General features: G+C 43.3%; 1 protein-coding gene across 1 annotated transcript in view; it reads left to right on the top strand.

Moving 5' to 3' along the window:
• LOC146776379 (mitochondrial inner membrane m-AAA protease component AFG3L1-like) overlaps window positions 1-18,626 on the top strand; it is a 327,798-nt gene that overhangs the window by 25,416 nt on the left and 283,756 nt on the right. The window contains exons 2-3 of the mRNA XM_085639724.1: window positions 7,511-7,598; window positions 11,948-12,016. Coding sequence (XP_085495850.1) covers window positions 7,511-7,598; window positions 11,948-12,016 — 157 coding nt within the window. The remainder of the gene's footprint in view (window positions 1-7,510; window positions 7,599-11,947; window positions 12,017-18,626) is intronic.

Raw genomic sequence — 18,626 nt, 5'->3', positions numbered from 1 at the left:
CAGGGCTCCAGGGCTGGGGGACAGAGAGTCGCCAGTAGTCTCCCTCGCCGCCTCCCACCACATCGAGGCCGCAGTGGAGGAGGACTACAGTCCCCAGCAGCCCTCCAGTACCCGCCCACATCCGCCGGAAAGCGCGCCGGAGGCGCTACTTCAGCAGAGGTTCCCCCCGCGTCGCGGGACGCGCGCGGGCGTCGCCGGGCTGAGCCCGGGCAGAGGGCGGGCCGTCTGTGGCCGTCCGGGGCAGGACGAGGCTGGGCTGGGCCCCCCCCCCCCCTTTGCATCGCCATCGCCAAGCCGTACAGGTATTTACATAAACTATGGGGAAACGCACGATGAAGCCTATACCTGCTAATACTGCTACCCCTATCGAGCTGCCATCATCGATTGATGTATTACTGGCTAATGCCCTTACCATGGTTACCAACGAGATTGCGGACACCGAACGCAGGATGTCCTTTGGACTTCCTACTACTAACTTGTCATGCTCCCAGTCCCTTAACGAATCTCCTACTTTGGGTCTCCCCCTCTCCCCTACAGTAACAGTTATTAAAACATCAGCCCAAACTGACATTGTAACTTCCATTACTGATACAACCAGCTTGGTGACTGTACCTGTAACTGTCCAATTAGCGGAATCCGCACCAGACAAAACAACACGTCCCATCACAACAACAAGGGAGAAACGTAAGAGAGGCCCAGTGAAATGTTCCATAAACAAAAGGAAACAACTAAATCACTGTAGAAACCAACCAACCCCACAAAGTTTATGGAACAAAAATAAAGGAAATGACTGTGAAATAGTGTTATCAGGCTCCATTGAGGACTCATCATCGCAACTGTCACCATCGGATGAAGGAGCGGGAAGACCCACCGTCTCTGTCTGTAGACCAGAGTCTCCTGCCCGGGATAAGGGTATATGTGAGGTCCCTAGACTATGCGATGAGATTATTGACAATTCGGTCAGTACCCAGACCGAGCATACTGACTGCAATATCCAACCCAAAGTCAATGGCAATCTGATTGAAACTATCGTTGATACCATTTTTAAGCAAGTCGAAATTCAAATAGCTAAGCAATTTAATCTTGTTTTTAAAAGATTGGACAAAATCGAAACCCTTGTAAAAAAAGAGGAAATTAAAAGGAAAGGCACTATGAGTGTGGATGTCGCCCGGGGTGAAAAAATTATGAACAAATTAGAATCATTATGCAATGATCTGAGGGAGGGAGGTTTGGCCACTACTGATGACTCCGGCCACAGTAACACTAAAAGCTTAACAGCGGTTAAAGCCGTCCCATCTAGCAGTACTTTAACCAATATCCAACCCGCACTGACTAAGGGCCCAAATCATGATTCTTTTGGAGCAGCAGGAAGAGCTACTACTAATATTGTGAGCTCGGACGCTAATCCTACTATTACTCCATCAGTAACCCGAAAAGATAGGACAGGCAATAAACCGGAGAGTGTAAGCGCAAGCAGAGGTGCGACAGTAAGAAATAGCACCACTAACAATCTAGGACCATCACTTCACTTACCCCCAGAAGCCTGCCCATATGTTCTTGTGCTAGCTGGTGTACCAGCCCTTAATGGAAACCAAAGCGAGTCATGGCAACAATTGCACAATAAATGCATTGATTGGCTGACTAAACATAAAGGGGCAAGATGGAACATATCTAATGAGATTATATCAACCCGTCGGGTAAGCTGGGTGGGCCCACAACACAAAAATATCAGTGGGGACTGCATAGTGATTAACTTCCGACACCCGAGCTCAGTAAGATTCTTTTTAGACACACACAATACCTATGCCAGTACATCGACTGTCATAACTCTTCACCCACTGGGCCATTTTTATAGGCCCCCACACAGAATATTCCAAACGGCCCCTAACACAATTCCTTTATTCAACAGATTCTCCGCTCTATCTGAATTAGGTAGCCTAGATTGACCACTATTAACTTCCTCCACTACACCGGATAAGGTTACTAGTACAATGCCTTTGGAAAGGGCAAAATTTATAAACACTCCTGAGCCCTGTCCAGATGGATTAATTTCACCCCTTGTAGTATGCCCCGACCTTCCCATTGCCCACTCTTCTCGCACCACTATTCCACCAATTGACACTCTTAGTATCATTAGTTGGAACATTGCTGGGCTCTCAAGCAAGATGAAAATTAAAGAGTGGGTTACATGGATAAGTCACTTTGATGTGGTAATGCTGCAGGAAACATGGTGCACATGTCCTCAATTACTGGAGGGTTTTTTCGCCCATATTCTTACTGCTTTGCCCTCCGTTTCGGGGCGACCAAGTGGTGGTTTATCCATCTGGGCAAAAGTTTCTAAAGACGTGAAAATTGAACCTTTACATGTGGTCAGTAAACATCTGATAGCTGTGAAATATGTTGCAAGGTTAAGAATTTGTCTTATAAACTTTTATAATAATGATTTTATTAACCATCCAAATCCTACTTTTTTGGAACTGTTTAATTTTATTGACGAAGTTGCAAATGGGGAAAAGTTTGGCCAATTTGATGGCATTTGTGTTGGTGGAGACTTTAATGCCCACATCCACCATACATTCCCGCCCTGTAGACGAGGTGTTGAATTATTGGATTTATTACATAGCAGGGATCTAGATGATGTAATGAGCCTATGTGGATCCCCCGAGGGAATTGAGCCGGCCCCCACTTACATTGGCCGTGGTAGTTCAACTACGATTGACTATATGTTTACCTCTTCCCTCCTTAGTGAAGTGTTATTTAGTTCTGAGGTTGTTAGTAGCCCATATAGCGATCATCTGCCCATAGTAATCCAACTTAAATCTATCAATAAACCTATAGGCCCTTATGAGACAGGAGCCCAAAATATTACTGTTTCTACAGACGGGCTCAGGATTGTCTGGAGAGGGATCGACAACCAAGAGATCCTATCTACTGTGATCAGCAATAATCCTCTGTTGATCTCCAAATGTTTAGCATTCGGTGGCCCCGACATAATTAAGTCTTTTTGTGATTTATGCATAGTTATAAAAAGGGCAATATCCAGACCGTCAAAAGAACACAATGTAACCGATCAAAGATGGTTTGATACTAATTGCTCGAGGGCCAATAGAGAACTCAGAAAGGCCTTGGCAGTTAAACCTCGAGATGTGTCCCTTGTCAGTTCACTACGCTTTAAATATAAACACGCACTAAAAGTTAGAACTGAGGAGCTTTTAATAAGCCACTGGGATAATCTAACGAAATCTGCTGCCCTAAAAGATTCAACTGGGTTTTGGAGAAACGTAAAGAACCTGAGAGCCCTGGGAAGTAACATCACCCCGATTAACTGCAATATCACAGGAGACTCATGGGTCACCCACTTTTCGAAATTATATGCGGAAGTTGGAGATCATACCGAGGATAGTTTCCCAGATAGCACCATAGTTATAACACTAGAGGAGGTAGAGGAAGCTATTGGAAATAGTGCCGGTAACAAGGCACCAGGCCCGGATGGCCTGTCTATCGACCAGATTAAATCCAACATAAGCTTCTGGGCCCCCTTACTCTGTAATCTTTTTAACAACTTGAGTAAGAAATCTATCCCCTCGACTTGGTCCAGTAGTACTATTGTACCTATTTTCAAAAAGGGAAATAGGCTGGACCCGGGGTGTTATCGACCAATATCATTGATCGATAATACCCTGAAGGTCCTTGGCAGGGTCTTATTTGATAGAATTAGCACATGGGCAGATGACAACTCTATCATCCACCGCTGCCAGTTAGGCTTTAGGAGCAAACTTGGCACGGTGGAACAATGTCTGAACCTCAACCTTATAATGGCTAAATACACAAGAGCTAAACAATCCCCTCTGTATTTTGGGTTCATGGACCTAAGCTCGGCATTTGATTTTGTAAACCGTTCCCGCTTATGGTCCATTCTTTTAAATTACGGCTTAGATGAACCACTAGTCCACTTTTTGGCCAACCTCCATTGCAACCTGAAGGCCCGCGTCCGAATAAATAATGAAGGCGAGGTCTCAAATGAAATTTTAATAGGCAAGGGGGTCAGACAGGGCTGCGTTCTGGCCCCCTTGCTTTTTATATTATACATCAATGAATTAACCCACTCTTTATGTAACCTGACAAAAGACGTCCCTATGATTAACAAGAAACCAATCCCGGCGTTACTCTACGCGGATGATGCGGTACTTATAGGCCGCACCCCGAACGCCCTACGTATTTTAATTTCGGGATTCGTTGACTACATGTCTGACTTAGGTTTGTGCACTAATTACAGTAAATCTTTTATAATGACCTGTGGTCCTAAAAACTATAAAATCCCAAAGATTGTGATAGGCCAAAACTCCTTAAAAAGCACTTGCACTTTCCCATATTTGGGCCTGCTATTTTCTAATAGCGGCTCGTGGCAACCCCACGTTGCAATGGGGAGAAATAAACTCTCAAAATCGATTAACTCTGTTATCTCTCTCCGTCAACCGCGCCAGGCGGACGTGGTTTCCAGCCTATTACAAATTTATCGGAGCCAATGTCTCCCAACTGGCACATACGGGGCTGAAGTTTGGGGGTTTTCGAACTGTTCCGAACTACAGAGAGAAGAGAACAGATTTTGCCGGAAAATCTTGGGGGGAGTCATTAGTGCACCAACTACTGTATGCCATAATGAATTAAAACTACATTATGTTGAGGATTTTATAAGAGCAAGACCCGCACTGTTCTGGTTAAGGGTCTGGAAAAACCCGGCAGCTTCCCTGTCCCGCGAGATTATTATGGACTGTCTGAATTGCGAGAATGTCGACTTAATTCCCTGGATTAATGCGGTAGAAAAGAGCCTCATGAGTGTTAATTATGGTCATCTTTTTACATACCCCGACCAGATTGATGGCTCTCACAAAAATTTAGTGAGAAGGGCACTCTATCAGCATTACCACAAAGAGAGGGAAAGAGTAGATTTTGTGAAACCATCTACTATCAATTATTTACAAATCCAGGAATCATCTCTTGAATTCTCGATGTTACCTCAGCCCTATTTACGTAAAAAATTGGGCAGATGGAAGAGGACCTTACTCTTCAGATTCAGGGACCGGAGTATTATTAATCTTATCTGTTTTCCACTGGGTTACATTAAAAATCTGGAAAAATTAAATTGCCCATGTGACCATGGTGGAACCCAGAGTATGTTACACTTTATCTTTGGCTGTGGTTTTTACATGAAGTTTACAAGGCACTATTTAATCCCCTATTGTAGAAAACATGATTTGACCGACCTCAATCATGCTTATAGACATTTTTTAACGTTGGGATCTGATGAATTAATTTTTAGAGTTAGCAATTTTCTTAATGCTATTGTATGCTCACGCAGGTCCTTGAGAATTGATTAATTTTATACCAAGATATGCACTTTGCACTTTAAAACATGATCTGCACTAACCTAATGTGTTATAACGCATTTGTCTTGTTTTCATAATACCTATGTTTATCCTTTGCTATACACTGCTATATATTGTATCTAAGGTGGTTTTATGCATTGTACAGTATAAAGGCCATTTGAGTTTTCATTGCTGTTTTTATAAATTATATTTGTAAATGATAAGTTGTGGCCCAAAATTGCAGTATTATATGTGTATTTTTAAAATTTACTTTGTGCTTTTATGGATGGTTTTTGAAATCCGAATAAAGTCTATTTGAATTGAATTGAATTGAAATAAAGGAATTTGATCAGACTAAACCTCCCAAAACATGCCTTTTGGATAGGTACCTAACCGTGAATATGATCCAGGTCATAAAATAATAAATCCTTTTGTAACTGAATAACACTTCTTTCCGGGATAACTAGACTCTCTAGAAATCAGTTTGTTGAAGGTGAAAAAAGCATTACTGGAAACTTTGAGTTTTGATCCCACTTATTTGACTTATAAATCCTCCTTTACCTAGACACAAGAATATCTGAGACCTCCAAATACCTTAAACCTATCATTAAGAGATACCATATTTGGGTTAATTAATCGGTCAATGTAGGGTGTCAAGTGGGTAATTTTAGGTCAATCGTTTTTAAAAAAAAGTCTTTTTGTTCATGTCAACTGTTAAGACTAATGAAACCGTTATTTCAAGGTGGGTCATATTAGGTTGGACTGTAGTCTGTTTTTTATACATGCTGTATGTTTTTACGTCCTTAGTTTTTAAAATATTATCTTTCACCGGTAGGTTTAATGTAGTTATATGCCATAGAAAAGTTTATTTGTACAGTTAAAAAGAAAATTAAACACTAAGATGGGAGTTTTAAGAGATTTCTCCATGAAATAAAACATATTAGCACTATTAAGCATGTCTTAGATAGAATATCCTTTCTAAGTTGTTGTGTTGCAGGCCTTCATCTAATGTGTCTGTGTGGTGTCCGCATATGGTTGTGTTGGTGCAAAATTACTGGAAATGTATCTAGCTTCCACCCCTCATCTGGTTGTTTATAGGGTCCTTCTCTCCACTGAACTATGTAATGCACAATGGCAAGTAGTTGTCATCATAATGCAAGGCCTCACATTCCGCTGTAACCAATGGTGCAGTTCTGGAAGTTTGAAACCTTTAATCTCCAAAGTAGGACCTTTTTAATACCAAGCTGTTCAGATAAGGTTGCCAGAATTCAGTGAAGCAGTGTAATCTCATGTAAGTTACTGCCCCTTTATCATCAGTAATGCTGCAGCCCTAAAAACACATGTAATCCTCTGTTAACATATATCTATCTTAACGTACAGATAGTGGTATCCGGCTAGATTGTGCTGTTTGTTGCTTTATCTTGAACATCTTTCGTTTCCCAAATGGGTTTTCTCCAATTTCTAAATCCCAGTTTATAGGACTGCCTAAGTCTTTGCGCAAATTGTAAGTGCTCCTATTCTCCTTAACTTTACGCATTGGAGCTTGGTTTGACTGTAGTAACCCTACTATGATTTGCTGAAAATGAATATTCTTTCAGAATTATTTCCCTGTCCTAGGAACCACTAGTAATTACAGGGGACCCTTGCTTTGTACACAATTTATTCTGACTAGCCTGTACACAAACTTTCCTTCGTGCTGTCCATCTCTGTTTCTCTTTATTCCTGATTGAAACCCCCGGAGACCTTTTACCACACCTGTTGCTACCATTGGATTTACATAGAGCATTGTTTCCAGTGAAGTGATGTCAAAGCTTGGTCACTTTGCATGGGAAGATATTCCAGCGGCATGTTTGGAGATGATTGTTTCCCTAATTTAACAGGTGGTTACCCCAGGGGCAGGAGAAACCAATCTCCCTCGAGCTCTCTTGTGTGTTAAACATGCTGTGTGAGCATGAGGTCATGCCAAAATACATCACATTTTCAGAAGTCAACGCAAGGGGGCTACTATCCATATATTTTTATTGCAGGACCAAATCTTTACTGTGTGAGGAAAGGAATGCTAACTTGTATCACCTGTTCTACAGCATTGACATCTCCTCTAAACAACTTGACCCTTTAATATTTAATTTTATTTTGCTCTTCAGTATTTTAGAGGGAGAGGTCCACTACAGTTGATTGACAGATGGAAATCGGCACCATCCTCTGTGTGGTTCTGCACCAATCAACCAAAAGGTGAGTAATTTTTTGCTGTTTCTGAACAGTATTTTTTGTGAAGGAGTGCCATCTTTATAAGTATTAAGAATTGGATTCTGAACTTGGTAGAGCCAAGTGGCATTTGTTGTTCTCTCGCTCTCCTTCTACTCACTATTCTTAGTATCAATGATCATTTGCTTGCTTCCTTTTTAATATGGATTTTCCCTTCTCTTTTCAACTCTCTAGCTCCACTCCATCATAGATGCATTTTACTCCCCTCTGTCTTTGGGATGCTGTTGACATTGGCAATAATTCCTTTTTTAATGTAAAACATCATCAGCAAATAAGAGTTTGCAAAGCCAGTAAATATGTACATTTGCCAATGCTTGTTTTTGTGGGCGATCCTCTTCCATTTATTAAGTGAGAGTTGACCCTGAGGTGCTGCAGTACTTTGAATTTATCTAATCTTCCTTTCACAACTTGTGAAGATGGTCATTTGTTGTTAAATGTCTGGAAATGGTGGCTCATCAAGTTTAACACTTTTTATTTGTGTGATTGAAAGTTTGCACATGTTAATGGTTATCTTGATCTTTTCTCCTACCTAGCCTAAGGCCTAGTAAAAAGAAATTATATGCTTTGATGTCTGACTGGTTTACTTCACACCTACAACTTGTATATATCATTTGCTTCCTTGCAAAAGTTCGATTCGATCGGTCTGATAGTTTGTTTCAAAAATTTACTCTTCCCTCTTAAAGTTCCAGAGTTGATACGTTTGTGATCTCACTTGTGTTTGGTAGTTTATACCTGAGGCTGAGACCATAGTTCAGCCCTTTTGACAATTATGGAGTTAACCATTGCTTGAAATAGCCAAATAATGTACTTATTTCCCAAGGATACTTCGAGTAAGATGGATCAGTCAGTAGTTAAGCAATCCCGAACAGCACTGACTAAACCCAACTGACTAAAACCCCATGCATGTTACATTATTAGAAGTAGTAAAATTCAATTCTGAGTAGCCTCTGGCTGAGAGACTAAAGTAGCGAAAGTAGAATGTTTGTCTGGTCTCACATGACAAATGTTAAAATTAGTTGCAGCTTGACCACCTACTTCTTGGAGAGTGCTACAGAAAGGAACTACTGCTGGAGTTGTTTAAACCACTTGGTAGATCAGACCTGCCAACCCACATGGCGCTGCGGGGTGTCACACGATATTGGCTCCTTTCACACGGTTAAAGATTGAAGAGCCAATATCACATGGTGGTAGACAGTGTGACACACACATGGTTTACTGAGCCTTAAAGAGGTTTTGGGCGAGCTCAGTGTAAGATTTGTATCTAATTTAGCAAAATAGGAGCTGGAAAGTGGGGACAGGCTCTCCTAACACAAACATCGTGGATGGTGCCATCTTCAGAGACTGAGGATCAAGAGTTTTAACACCCAATGGAGACTTGTGAGCTCAGGCCAAATAGTTCCCTTATATTGGCAATAAGCTACAATACAACCGGAGCAGATAGGAGGTTGTTAAAGGCTGCTCATAGTTTCTGAAGTTCATTACTTCCATGATGAATGTGATGCTAGGATGGCAATGCCCTTTGAATCCTGGCAAAATTAACAAACGGAGACTTTTTTTGGGTGACCTTGAGTTTATTAACTGGGTGCATGCTTTAACACAATAAAGGGTATCGATTGTGCTCCATTTCATAGTTAAACATTTAACATCTTCATGTCTTCAGTACCTGTGCTCTACCTTGGAAATTCTAGTGAAAGGAACTTCCCACATCCTGCAGTACTGTAACTTCCAGGATGCTTGTTTCTGGTTCAGGGAAGACCTGGCTTGGCAGTTCGGGCTGGACTGTTCCTAAGAGGCACAGGGTCAAGACTGATTTTCATATAGCTGGGTCTGAACTGAGGTGGTGAAGTGAGCTAAAGAACGATGATGGATTCAGCCCAGATCTGTGACTAGGGGTGAGTGTCTGAAAAATGTCAGCGCTCCGTCCATCATCTCCTTCTGTTTGCTTTGTTCGCCCTAAGTTGGCAGGGTATGCCCAGATGTGGGCCCCTTGCTCACTTTGCCACTGGATTCAAGCTAGCCTGGCTGATGAGGGGTGTTACCCCGAAACCGGTCCCAGGATGCTTGTTTCCGGTTCAGGGAAGACCTGGCTTGGCAGTTTGGGCTGGACTGTTCCCAAGAGGCACAGGGTCAAGACTGATTTGCATATAGCTGGGTCTGAACTGAGGGGACAAAGTGAGCTTAAGAACGATGATGGATTCAACCCAGATCTGTGACTGGGGGTGAGTGTCTGAAAAGTTTCAGCGCTCCGTCCATCATCACCTTGTGTTTGTGCGATTCAAAGTAGAGCGGGCTTACTTTCAGCTTGCTTTGTTTAAGGAAGAAATCCTTGAATGTTGCAGTGGTTCGTCAGAAGAGAACTTCAGGACATTATATGCAGCTGTGAATGAAAAACTGAATGTTTTGACCCTCAAGCCAGGAGCAGTGAAAGAGCTCTCAAGCAAACAGCTAGTCTATGGTTAGGTGCAAACAAAGGGGAGATTGGACAAAAATGTCACCGACTAGAACATAAGTGGTGAAAAACAGACCTAGATTTTACCCCTAGGTTAAGCCTGGTGGCAAGGAATCGATTCATTGCTTGTGAAGTCGTAGATGATAATCTCACACAAGAACTAATGTTACAATTCTACAGATCTAGAATGGACTAGGTGTTCCCACCAGCTGGAACTGTAAAACTCAAGTACTCCACTACCTTTAGACCTTATATCATACCTTCAGACCATATATCATCTCATTACTTAAATGAACATAAGTAAAGTTGACTCGGAACTCCGAAATAAATCCAGTCTTATGAATGGCACCCTTACACATGTGAATTCTGTATCTCCATTATGGTTGCCTGATTTCCATTCTAAAGCAAATGCCTCAGAACCTGAGAGTAGTTTTTCACTTGCTCTCCATCACACAAACATCCGGTTTTGATCCCAGTCTATTAACCAGTAATTATCTGTGACAATGAATGATAGATTGACTTAATAGCACACACTCAAATACGTTGCCAATTATTTCAACAATTCCTACCTGTAGTGACCGGAGTGCACTGCACCTTGGTGCCTGGACTTCATTTAGTGATCTTACAGACCCTCTCTGGAATTCATATTTGTCGAATCTGCAGAGCAACTAGTCTTTTGTAGGTAGCACACCCTTTAGTTTATAAAATAATGCTTACTAAATTGATAGTTTTGTTGCGTGCCTCCGGTCTAGTACCCCTAGCAACATGTAATTTGCTAATCATATAGTAGTGGAACATCCTACAGGTCACAGCATAGATAATGTTAAAAAGCTTCTTACAGTTCAGTATTGGATAATAATTTCCAAATGTATGCGTAATGTCGGATCCAATCAAATAATAAATCTTCTATCTTTGCTACTTTTATGCAATAATATGTTCATAGTACTGCTTCAAAGTATAGTCTTCGTGTTTTAAGTTCCATTCCCATATTTATCATTAGCCCCAACGCCCTTTAAGGTAAGTTGCTGTCACTCTGTGGGCTAGGTTAATAAACAACTAAAACACAAACCCAATGAGGTAAGCTATATCTTCCTATATAATAGTAAAATCTCACTAGTCAATCTTAGTAATCACATTATGAATACATGTGTCTACGTTGATGGAAAAAAGAAGTGCAGGCGCATGCATAAATTCTGATTTAAGGTAAATACGGGAAAAAGGTTAAAGTAATGGTGTTAACCATTCCGGGTTCAAGGTACTGCTAGACAATGCTCATATGTCGAACAACCCACAGGTACTTATTTATTACAATTGGAGGAGCCATGGACTAAACCTCTATGAGACCACACTTACTAACCGATTCCGCTGCACTGTTGTCCACACCATGCTTTTCTATTCGCTTACAGAAATACCTTGGGGATTGAAACTTGCCAACCTGGAGGACCGTGACAATGTTGGGTATGAATATACATACAAATGCACAACTCTCCCCTCACACTTACAAACATTCATGGCTGAGCGAAGTGTTACTGCATGCTATGTAGGACAGTGTTTTTTGTTAACCTTCCTCCCAACACTAAATCATTCCCTCAAAGACCACACACTGGTACCCTCTTACTTCTAATTGTGGGTGCTTGTGCTGACCTGCATTAAATAGACAATTTTGGGAACACAGAAGACCAAAAAAATGGTAGCAACATACTGTACAAATGTTTAGTAACTGTAACACAGCAGGTATTTTTTTTGTTCTGAGGAGTTAAGAAGGAAATGTATTAAAAAAAAACAAAGAAAAAAAATACTTGGTGATTGGATACAAAAAGGTGCATGGATATGTGCATTTGTAAATGCAAACTGTTTTCTTTTGTAGGTTTTGAGAAGTATTTTAAGAAGAAGAAGGAAAATCCAGACCCAGAATCAACTCCTTCCAAATCGAATGGTAATAATTATTTTCTGGTGCTCATCTGTTGAAGTTGCTTTGCATAACTTATTACGGTACTTCACATAATGCATTATATAACAAAATAACATTTTCTACATGCCTAGTTAGTCTGTACAAGCCATTTGCTTAGTACATCAGTTTGCCTGTGACACATCTACTGATTGGTTATTGGACTGGTATCTCATTGCATCAGTTCAGTTCCACATCATGTGCAGTATCACAGCAGTGTAAATGCTGCCAGTAAGTTTCATTGCTCGGTGCACCATTAATCGAGTTGAATGTGATCATCGTAACTCCTCTGGATTCTTGTCAGCTATAGCAGTACATCCTTTTGACTGATATTCTGTAAGAATGTATTGTATTGTATCTGGGTTTTGTATCGCGCCAACTCACCGACAGGTCTCAAAGCGCTACTGACCAAGTACAGAACAAAGACGGAACAAAGATATATAGGTGTCAGGTCAGGTGGCATTAATGAAGCCTTAATTAAAAAAAGCTGAATGCTAATAGTTTGTGCACCCTAATTCCAGTGCTTGAGCCATTATTGACTCAATCCCTGACACCTTATTTTAGATGGTCAAAACTCTGATAGTTCAGGTTGTTAATTCCTCATAGCTCTGCCCTTACTTCTCACTCCTGATATCTACTACACATTGATATTTCAATGCTGTATCCCTAAATATCTCATTATTGCAAATGAATACTAACCTGCTATGCACCAACCAGTGTAGTGCTTGAGCTGATCACAGATTGGCCACTATACTTGAGTCTGAATTTACAATAATCCTTAACACCCCCTTACTCCTCTCTTCACATACCTTGGCCTTACATGTTGATATATAGTATTTCATACTTTGTATTGGAGTTCTGCCCTTGAACTCCTGATTTTAATGTACTGTTTCTCTATTTTTATCTGTTGGTACTTGTTGCTTCAAGCAGCTACCCCGCCAAGTTTACAAATTCAGTTATTTACGCTGGGTTAGGCCAAAATTGTATTTCACAAAATGGTGTAATAGCTTAATGGTGATGCCTACACCAAGCACGTTTATCTGATGAACCAGCTGTTGTCTGGATAAGGAAACCTCACCCACTTTTTTTGTGGCATGATCCATCAAAGGCGGGGCACACATATCCTCTGCTTGAGGGACTTAACCTTTAAGATACACAGGATCCAGATTCTTACAATTATCTCTGGGCAAACTTTTTATTGCAGGTACTAGCAAGATATATTTTGCTGTCCGAGACAAATGATGCTTTATACCGGATGCGCCTAAGACAAGTTCACTATTTACCTTTCTCCCTGTGTGTAGTGTGACTCTCGGCTCGGGTGTGGGTGCTATTTTGATCAGGGGCATCAAATTGTGAAAGAGAGTATATATGCATGTTTAAAATGAGCCTAACAATAAGGATCACATCATATACATGAGGTTGTAGTAAGGTGTGAGAGTGACTACATTGGGAATCCCACTGCAACCGATTAGTGTAGTTGCAATTTCTAAAGTTACCAAGAGTAAGGAAGTGTGAGAAAGTGGATTATTTGTTGGGGTGGTTAGACCTCACCGAGTAATAGTGTCACTTTCTGTGTCTGGTCCAGTTAGGTTACTTTAATTTAAACCTTACCTCAGTGCTGGGTAGCTGTGGCACAGAGCAGTCTGGTTTAACTTAAAGTAAACAAGTGCAAAGCATTTATCCGTACCAAAACAATGAATGAGCTGGAAACACAACAAAATAAAAATACTGAGCAAATCGATACTAAAACGACAAATGTGCCAACTGCAGGTATCTGGTCGCAGTAGACCAGGTCAAAGTTAGAAGGTAAGGCTGACTGTAATGAAGCACTGTTTGGCTACAAGGGACCAAGCATGTCCCAACAGTGTAAATGTTATCTTCTTACTTATTTTTTTTTCTTTTCTGAAGGATTATTCTTGCTGGCAGGTGGGATACAGGCTGAATCAGACAGAGGGCACTCTGACGTTGGTCTTGGTGAAATCCTCCATGCTGGGACTTAAAAATGTTTCTGGAAGTCAAGCTGCTTTCAGTGGGGCAAACCAGAAAGTTGAATTTGACTCTCAATGTGATGGCGCCTTTTCAGCGGTGGTTCTGTGGAAGCCTTTGATCAGTTTAGGAAAGAGTTCCTTAATGTCCACTTTTGCATTCTCGAGCGGGAGAGAGTACATACTGACACTAGCCAAATGCCTAGGACGTTTTGGGCACCACTTGGTGATTTAGGACTCAAACTCCCAGAAGTCACCAGCAGGGTCTCGCCAAATCCAGTTAGAACTGGTCAGCTGGGCTCTTCTTTGTTGCAGTCTTACAGCTTGTATGTACCTGGAGCTTAACAGGAGGTTAGCTAACTGACCCTTGAAGACCACTCTTCTGTCTTGGGTTCAAGTGGGAGGAGGTCCAGCCCTTGCTGGTTCTTTTCATGGGGGTAACAGCAGGCTCAGTCCTTCTTCTGAATTCAAGTCCTTTGGTTCAGCAGGTGCAGTCCTTCCTCTGTTTTTCACAGGTTCAGCAGTGTTCTGAGGAGGTTAGTCAGGGGTACCACTATTGTACCTGGCACTAGTTTGTTGGGTGGGAGTGACACCCTTACCAATAAAGAATTTTTTTCCTACGGCAACCCTACCCATTTCTACATCATTTCCTGGAGGATTGGCACTAAACCACCCCACAGTGCATCTCTCTGCCCAAATCCAAGATGTCAGAACCTTTGTTCTCTGAGTCAGAGCTATGGGCACCTCCTGAGGTGTCTGTGGAAAAGGAGGAACTCCCACTGCAAAATCAGCTCGAGGTACAGGTACCCCCGCCAACCACTCACTGGGCTTAATGCCGTTCTGGCTGCTTGCTCAGGGGCAGGCCTAGGTGTGCATTGCATCTACCTGTGACATGTGCTACTCCTTTGAAGCTTGTGCACTTAGTGGTCATAGGCCAAACATCCCTTTCCTGAGAGTAAGTCACACCTCGCAGCAGGCTGCCAGGTGACTGTTGGGGATTATATTGGAACGGGCTCCTAGAGCCGTTTCTGCCTGTGTGTAGAACTTTCAAAAAGTGGCATTTTAAAAATAGTAATTTAAAGTCCTACTTTCCCAACCAAATGTTAAATTCCTGTTAATTTGAGCATTTTAATCATGAGTCTAGCCAGTCCCAAATCAAAGTTATCAATTGCTTTCCTATGGGAGACCCAGCCTTGCTACAGTGAAAACTACTTTGAAGTTTTGTTTACTACCATGACATGTAAAACTTAAAAATGCAAGTCCAGCTTTTTAAATATCTTGCTTCTGATGGATATATCTGCCTGTGGATTCCTCACCTTTTGAATTACCCCTGTGCCAGCATTCCACGGAAATTCTTTTCTTAGCTCTCCCACTTCGACGAGGACGTCATAATAGCACGACTCCACTCGTGACACCGCATGACATCACCGAAGCCATAAGAAGACCTCGTCGGCGTGCTGATGTCCGTTCCCTTTTTTTCCGCGCCGTCGACGCATAACGGTTTTTTCTGGGACTCTCCATTTCTAACTGTGATTACTTAGTTTCTCCAATCTTCTTCGTGTTGCAGTAGGAATGGCTACTTTGAAGAAGTCGGGTTTCAAGCCCTGTAGGGAGTGTGGGGGCCATATGTCTATGACGGACCCACATGATTGCTGCCTTTGGTGTCTTTCTTCGGACCATGATGATGAAGGGTGTTCGTGCTGTCGGAAGATGAACCCGAAGGCTCTGAAAGAACGTGAAGCCAAGCTCTTCATGGCGAGGGTGAAACAGGAGAGAGGGGCTGTAAGCGCTCAAAGTTGTTAACCTCGCATACGTCGAAGTCGAAGAAGCATAAGCAGAGAAGTCATGGTTCACAATGTCGTTCTTCCAAGGTTAGGGCTTCAAGATCAGCCTCACCTGTTAAGCGGCGTTGAGAAAAAGACTTTGTCTCTCCATCTCCTTCTCCACAGGCGACTCCTTTTCACTCACTGGCTCCGAGGGATTCGCCGGCGCCCAGAGGCTCTCTGGTGCCCAGGAATTTTCCGGCTCTCAGGGAGTTTTTTACTGTGCCTGCGGCTTTGCCCCAGCTTCCTGTACGGCCTCAGATTCCAGACTAAGGGTGTTCGGATCCTTATTCTCCTTTCCCAGGACCAGGAGTGGATCCGTCTCATTTCCGTAATGCGATGTTTGGCATGTTTGCCAGGGCAAGTGTGTCCTCTGGCCCTGTGGGTCCGCTTGCCTTTAACTTGGGCATCCCCCCAACAGTATGCCCAGGCACCCTTTGTGCCTTTTATGCCAATGGCTCCATCTTAAGACACACAATTAATGGCCGGAATGCAGAACAAATCAAAACATTCACCCGCAGTTAAGAGGTCTGGGTTAAATCCATCATTCTTTTGCTCACCATACCACCCCAGTTTAGACCTGGCCATATGCAAATCAGTCTTGACCCTGTGCCACATGGGAACAGTCCAGCCCGAACTGCCAAGCCAGGTCCTTCCTGGACCGGAAACAAGCATCCTAGGACCGGTTTTGGGGTTTCACCCCTCTTCAGCCAGTATAGCTTGATTCCAGTGGCACAGTGAGCCCAAGACTCCCGTCTGAGCATACCTGGCGCCCTTAGGGCGAGAAAGCAAAAGACACACAATTGATGGACGGAATGCAGAACAAATCAAAACATTCACCCCCAGTCAAGAGATCTGGGTTAAATCCATCATTCTTTTGCTCACCATGCCACCCCAGTTTAGACCTGGCCATATGCAAATCAGTCTTGACCCTGTTCCTCATGGGAACAGTCCAGCCCGAACTGCCAAGCCAGCTCCATCTTGGCAGTTCCCGGCGCCAAGGTTTTCTACTCCGATACCTCAGTTACTGGTGCCGTCTGGTGTTGGACTGAAGTTGACCGGGATGCGATCAGCGACACTGCCCATTTTTGGAAGGGTCGCCTTCGATGCCGACGCCGTTATCTCCAGCGCCGCGGCTGGCGCCGCTGATGCCGACCCCGAAGCAGCGTTCAGGAGGAAAGCGCAAAGGCTTCTGGAGGAAGATGAGTACCAGCAGGAGCAAGAGGAAGGAGAGATTCTCGACTCCGTACATGGATTCGGAGGGGCTGCGTGAGGCTAGTGGTCTGGACACTTCCCCGGAGTGGGAGGTTTCTTCACCAAAGACTCTGCCCTCTCAGGATGTTGCTCCTTATCATGTGTTGATCAGGAAAGCTGTAGAATTGTTGGATCTTCTGTTGCCGTCAGCTGAGGTGAAATCAAATATCCTGACTGAGCTGATTAATTCTACTTCCTCTTCTAGTGTACCACTGCTGCCTTTTAATGAGGCATTGATGGAGCCAATTATGGAGGTGTAGCAGAAACCCTTGCCTGCTCCTGCAGTTTCTAGATCAGTGGCAGGGAGATATAGACCTGCTCCTGGTGATCCAGCTGCTTTCCTTTCTGCGCATCCATCTCCAGAAAGCTTGGTGGTTCAGGCTTCTGGCTCCAAACAGTCAACTGGATCCTTTCCTACCACCCCGGGGGACAGAGAGTCAAAAAAATTAGAACAGTCGGCCAAAAGGTGTTTTCCTCCGCAAGTATGGCTCTGAAGTCTACAAACGCCACATGCTTGCTTGGAAGGTACATTCATGCCCCTACGGATTCTCTAAAACAATTGGCCCCTAAACTCCCTGAGGATGATTTTGTTCATTTTCTTGAGGCACTATCAGATTCAACAAGCGGCTGCCCGTCGGGTCATCCAGTTGGGTTTGGACACTGCAGACTCAGTTGCCCGAGTGATTGGGTCTTTGGTTGCTACGAGAAAACATGCCTGGCTTAGATCTTCAGGTTTCTCGCCAGATGTACAGGCTACCTTACTGGATCTTCCCTTCGATGGGTCAAGCTTTTTTGGAACAAAGGTGGACTCTGCGCTGCAGAGATTTAAGGACAGTAGGGCTTCGGCAAGATCCTTGGGCCTGCAGTCCCAGCCCAGGGGCTATGGATACAAGAGGTATCAAAGTTTAGTGAAGGCGGCTTCCTTTCGAGTCCGTCTGCAGCAGAATCCTCTGTACAGGTCGTACAGAGGAAGAGGTAGAGGCAGTCTTCGGGGAGCTTTCCTGCAGCAGTCTTCCTCCTCCCCTGTCCCCACTACTGGTACCGCGGGAAAGCCGCTCTAGATCCCCCATTTTGGAGCATGTTGGTCCTGTAGGGGGCCGGGTGTCCCATTTTCTGCAAGATTGGAAATCGGTTACCTCCGACCGTTGGGTTTTGAATCTTGTGAAAAATGGGTACGCCCTACCTTGTAGAGTTTCCACCTACCCTCCGCGACAAGTCTGGTGTTCAGAGGATCATTTGCTGCTTCTGCAGCAGGAGGTTCTCGCCTTACTGCAAAAAGGTGCAATAGACGTGGTTCCGGAGCAGGAAAGGGGTCTGGGTTGTTACTCCTGTTATTTCCTGATTCCCAATTCTGGATCTCACGGTTTTGAATTTGTACCTCCGGCAGAAAAAGTTCAAAATGTTGACCTTGGCTCAGGTTCTTCTGGCGCTGCAGCAGGAAGACTGGATGGTGTTGATCGACTTACAGGATGCGTATTTTCTCATTCCCATCCTGAAGTCGCATCAGAAGTATCTTCGTTTCACAGTAGGGTCACA

The sequence above is a fragment of the Triturus cristatus genome, chromosome 12 (genome assembly GCF_964204655.1).
Source record: "Triturus cristatus chromosome 12, aTriCri1.1, whole genome shotgun sequence".
Lineage (NCBI taxonomy): Eukaryota > Metazoa > Chordata > Amphibia > Caudata > Salamandridae > Triturus > Triturus cristatus.
This window is presented reverse-complemented; position numbering and strand designations above follow the sequence as displayed.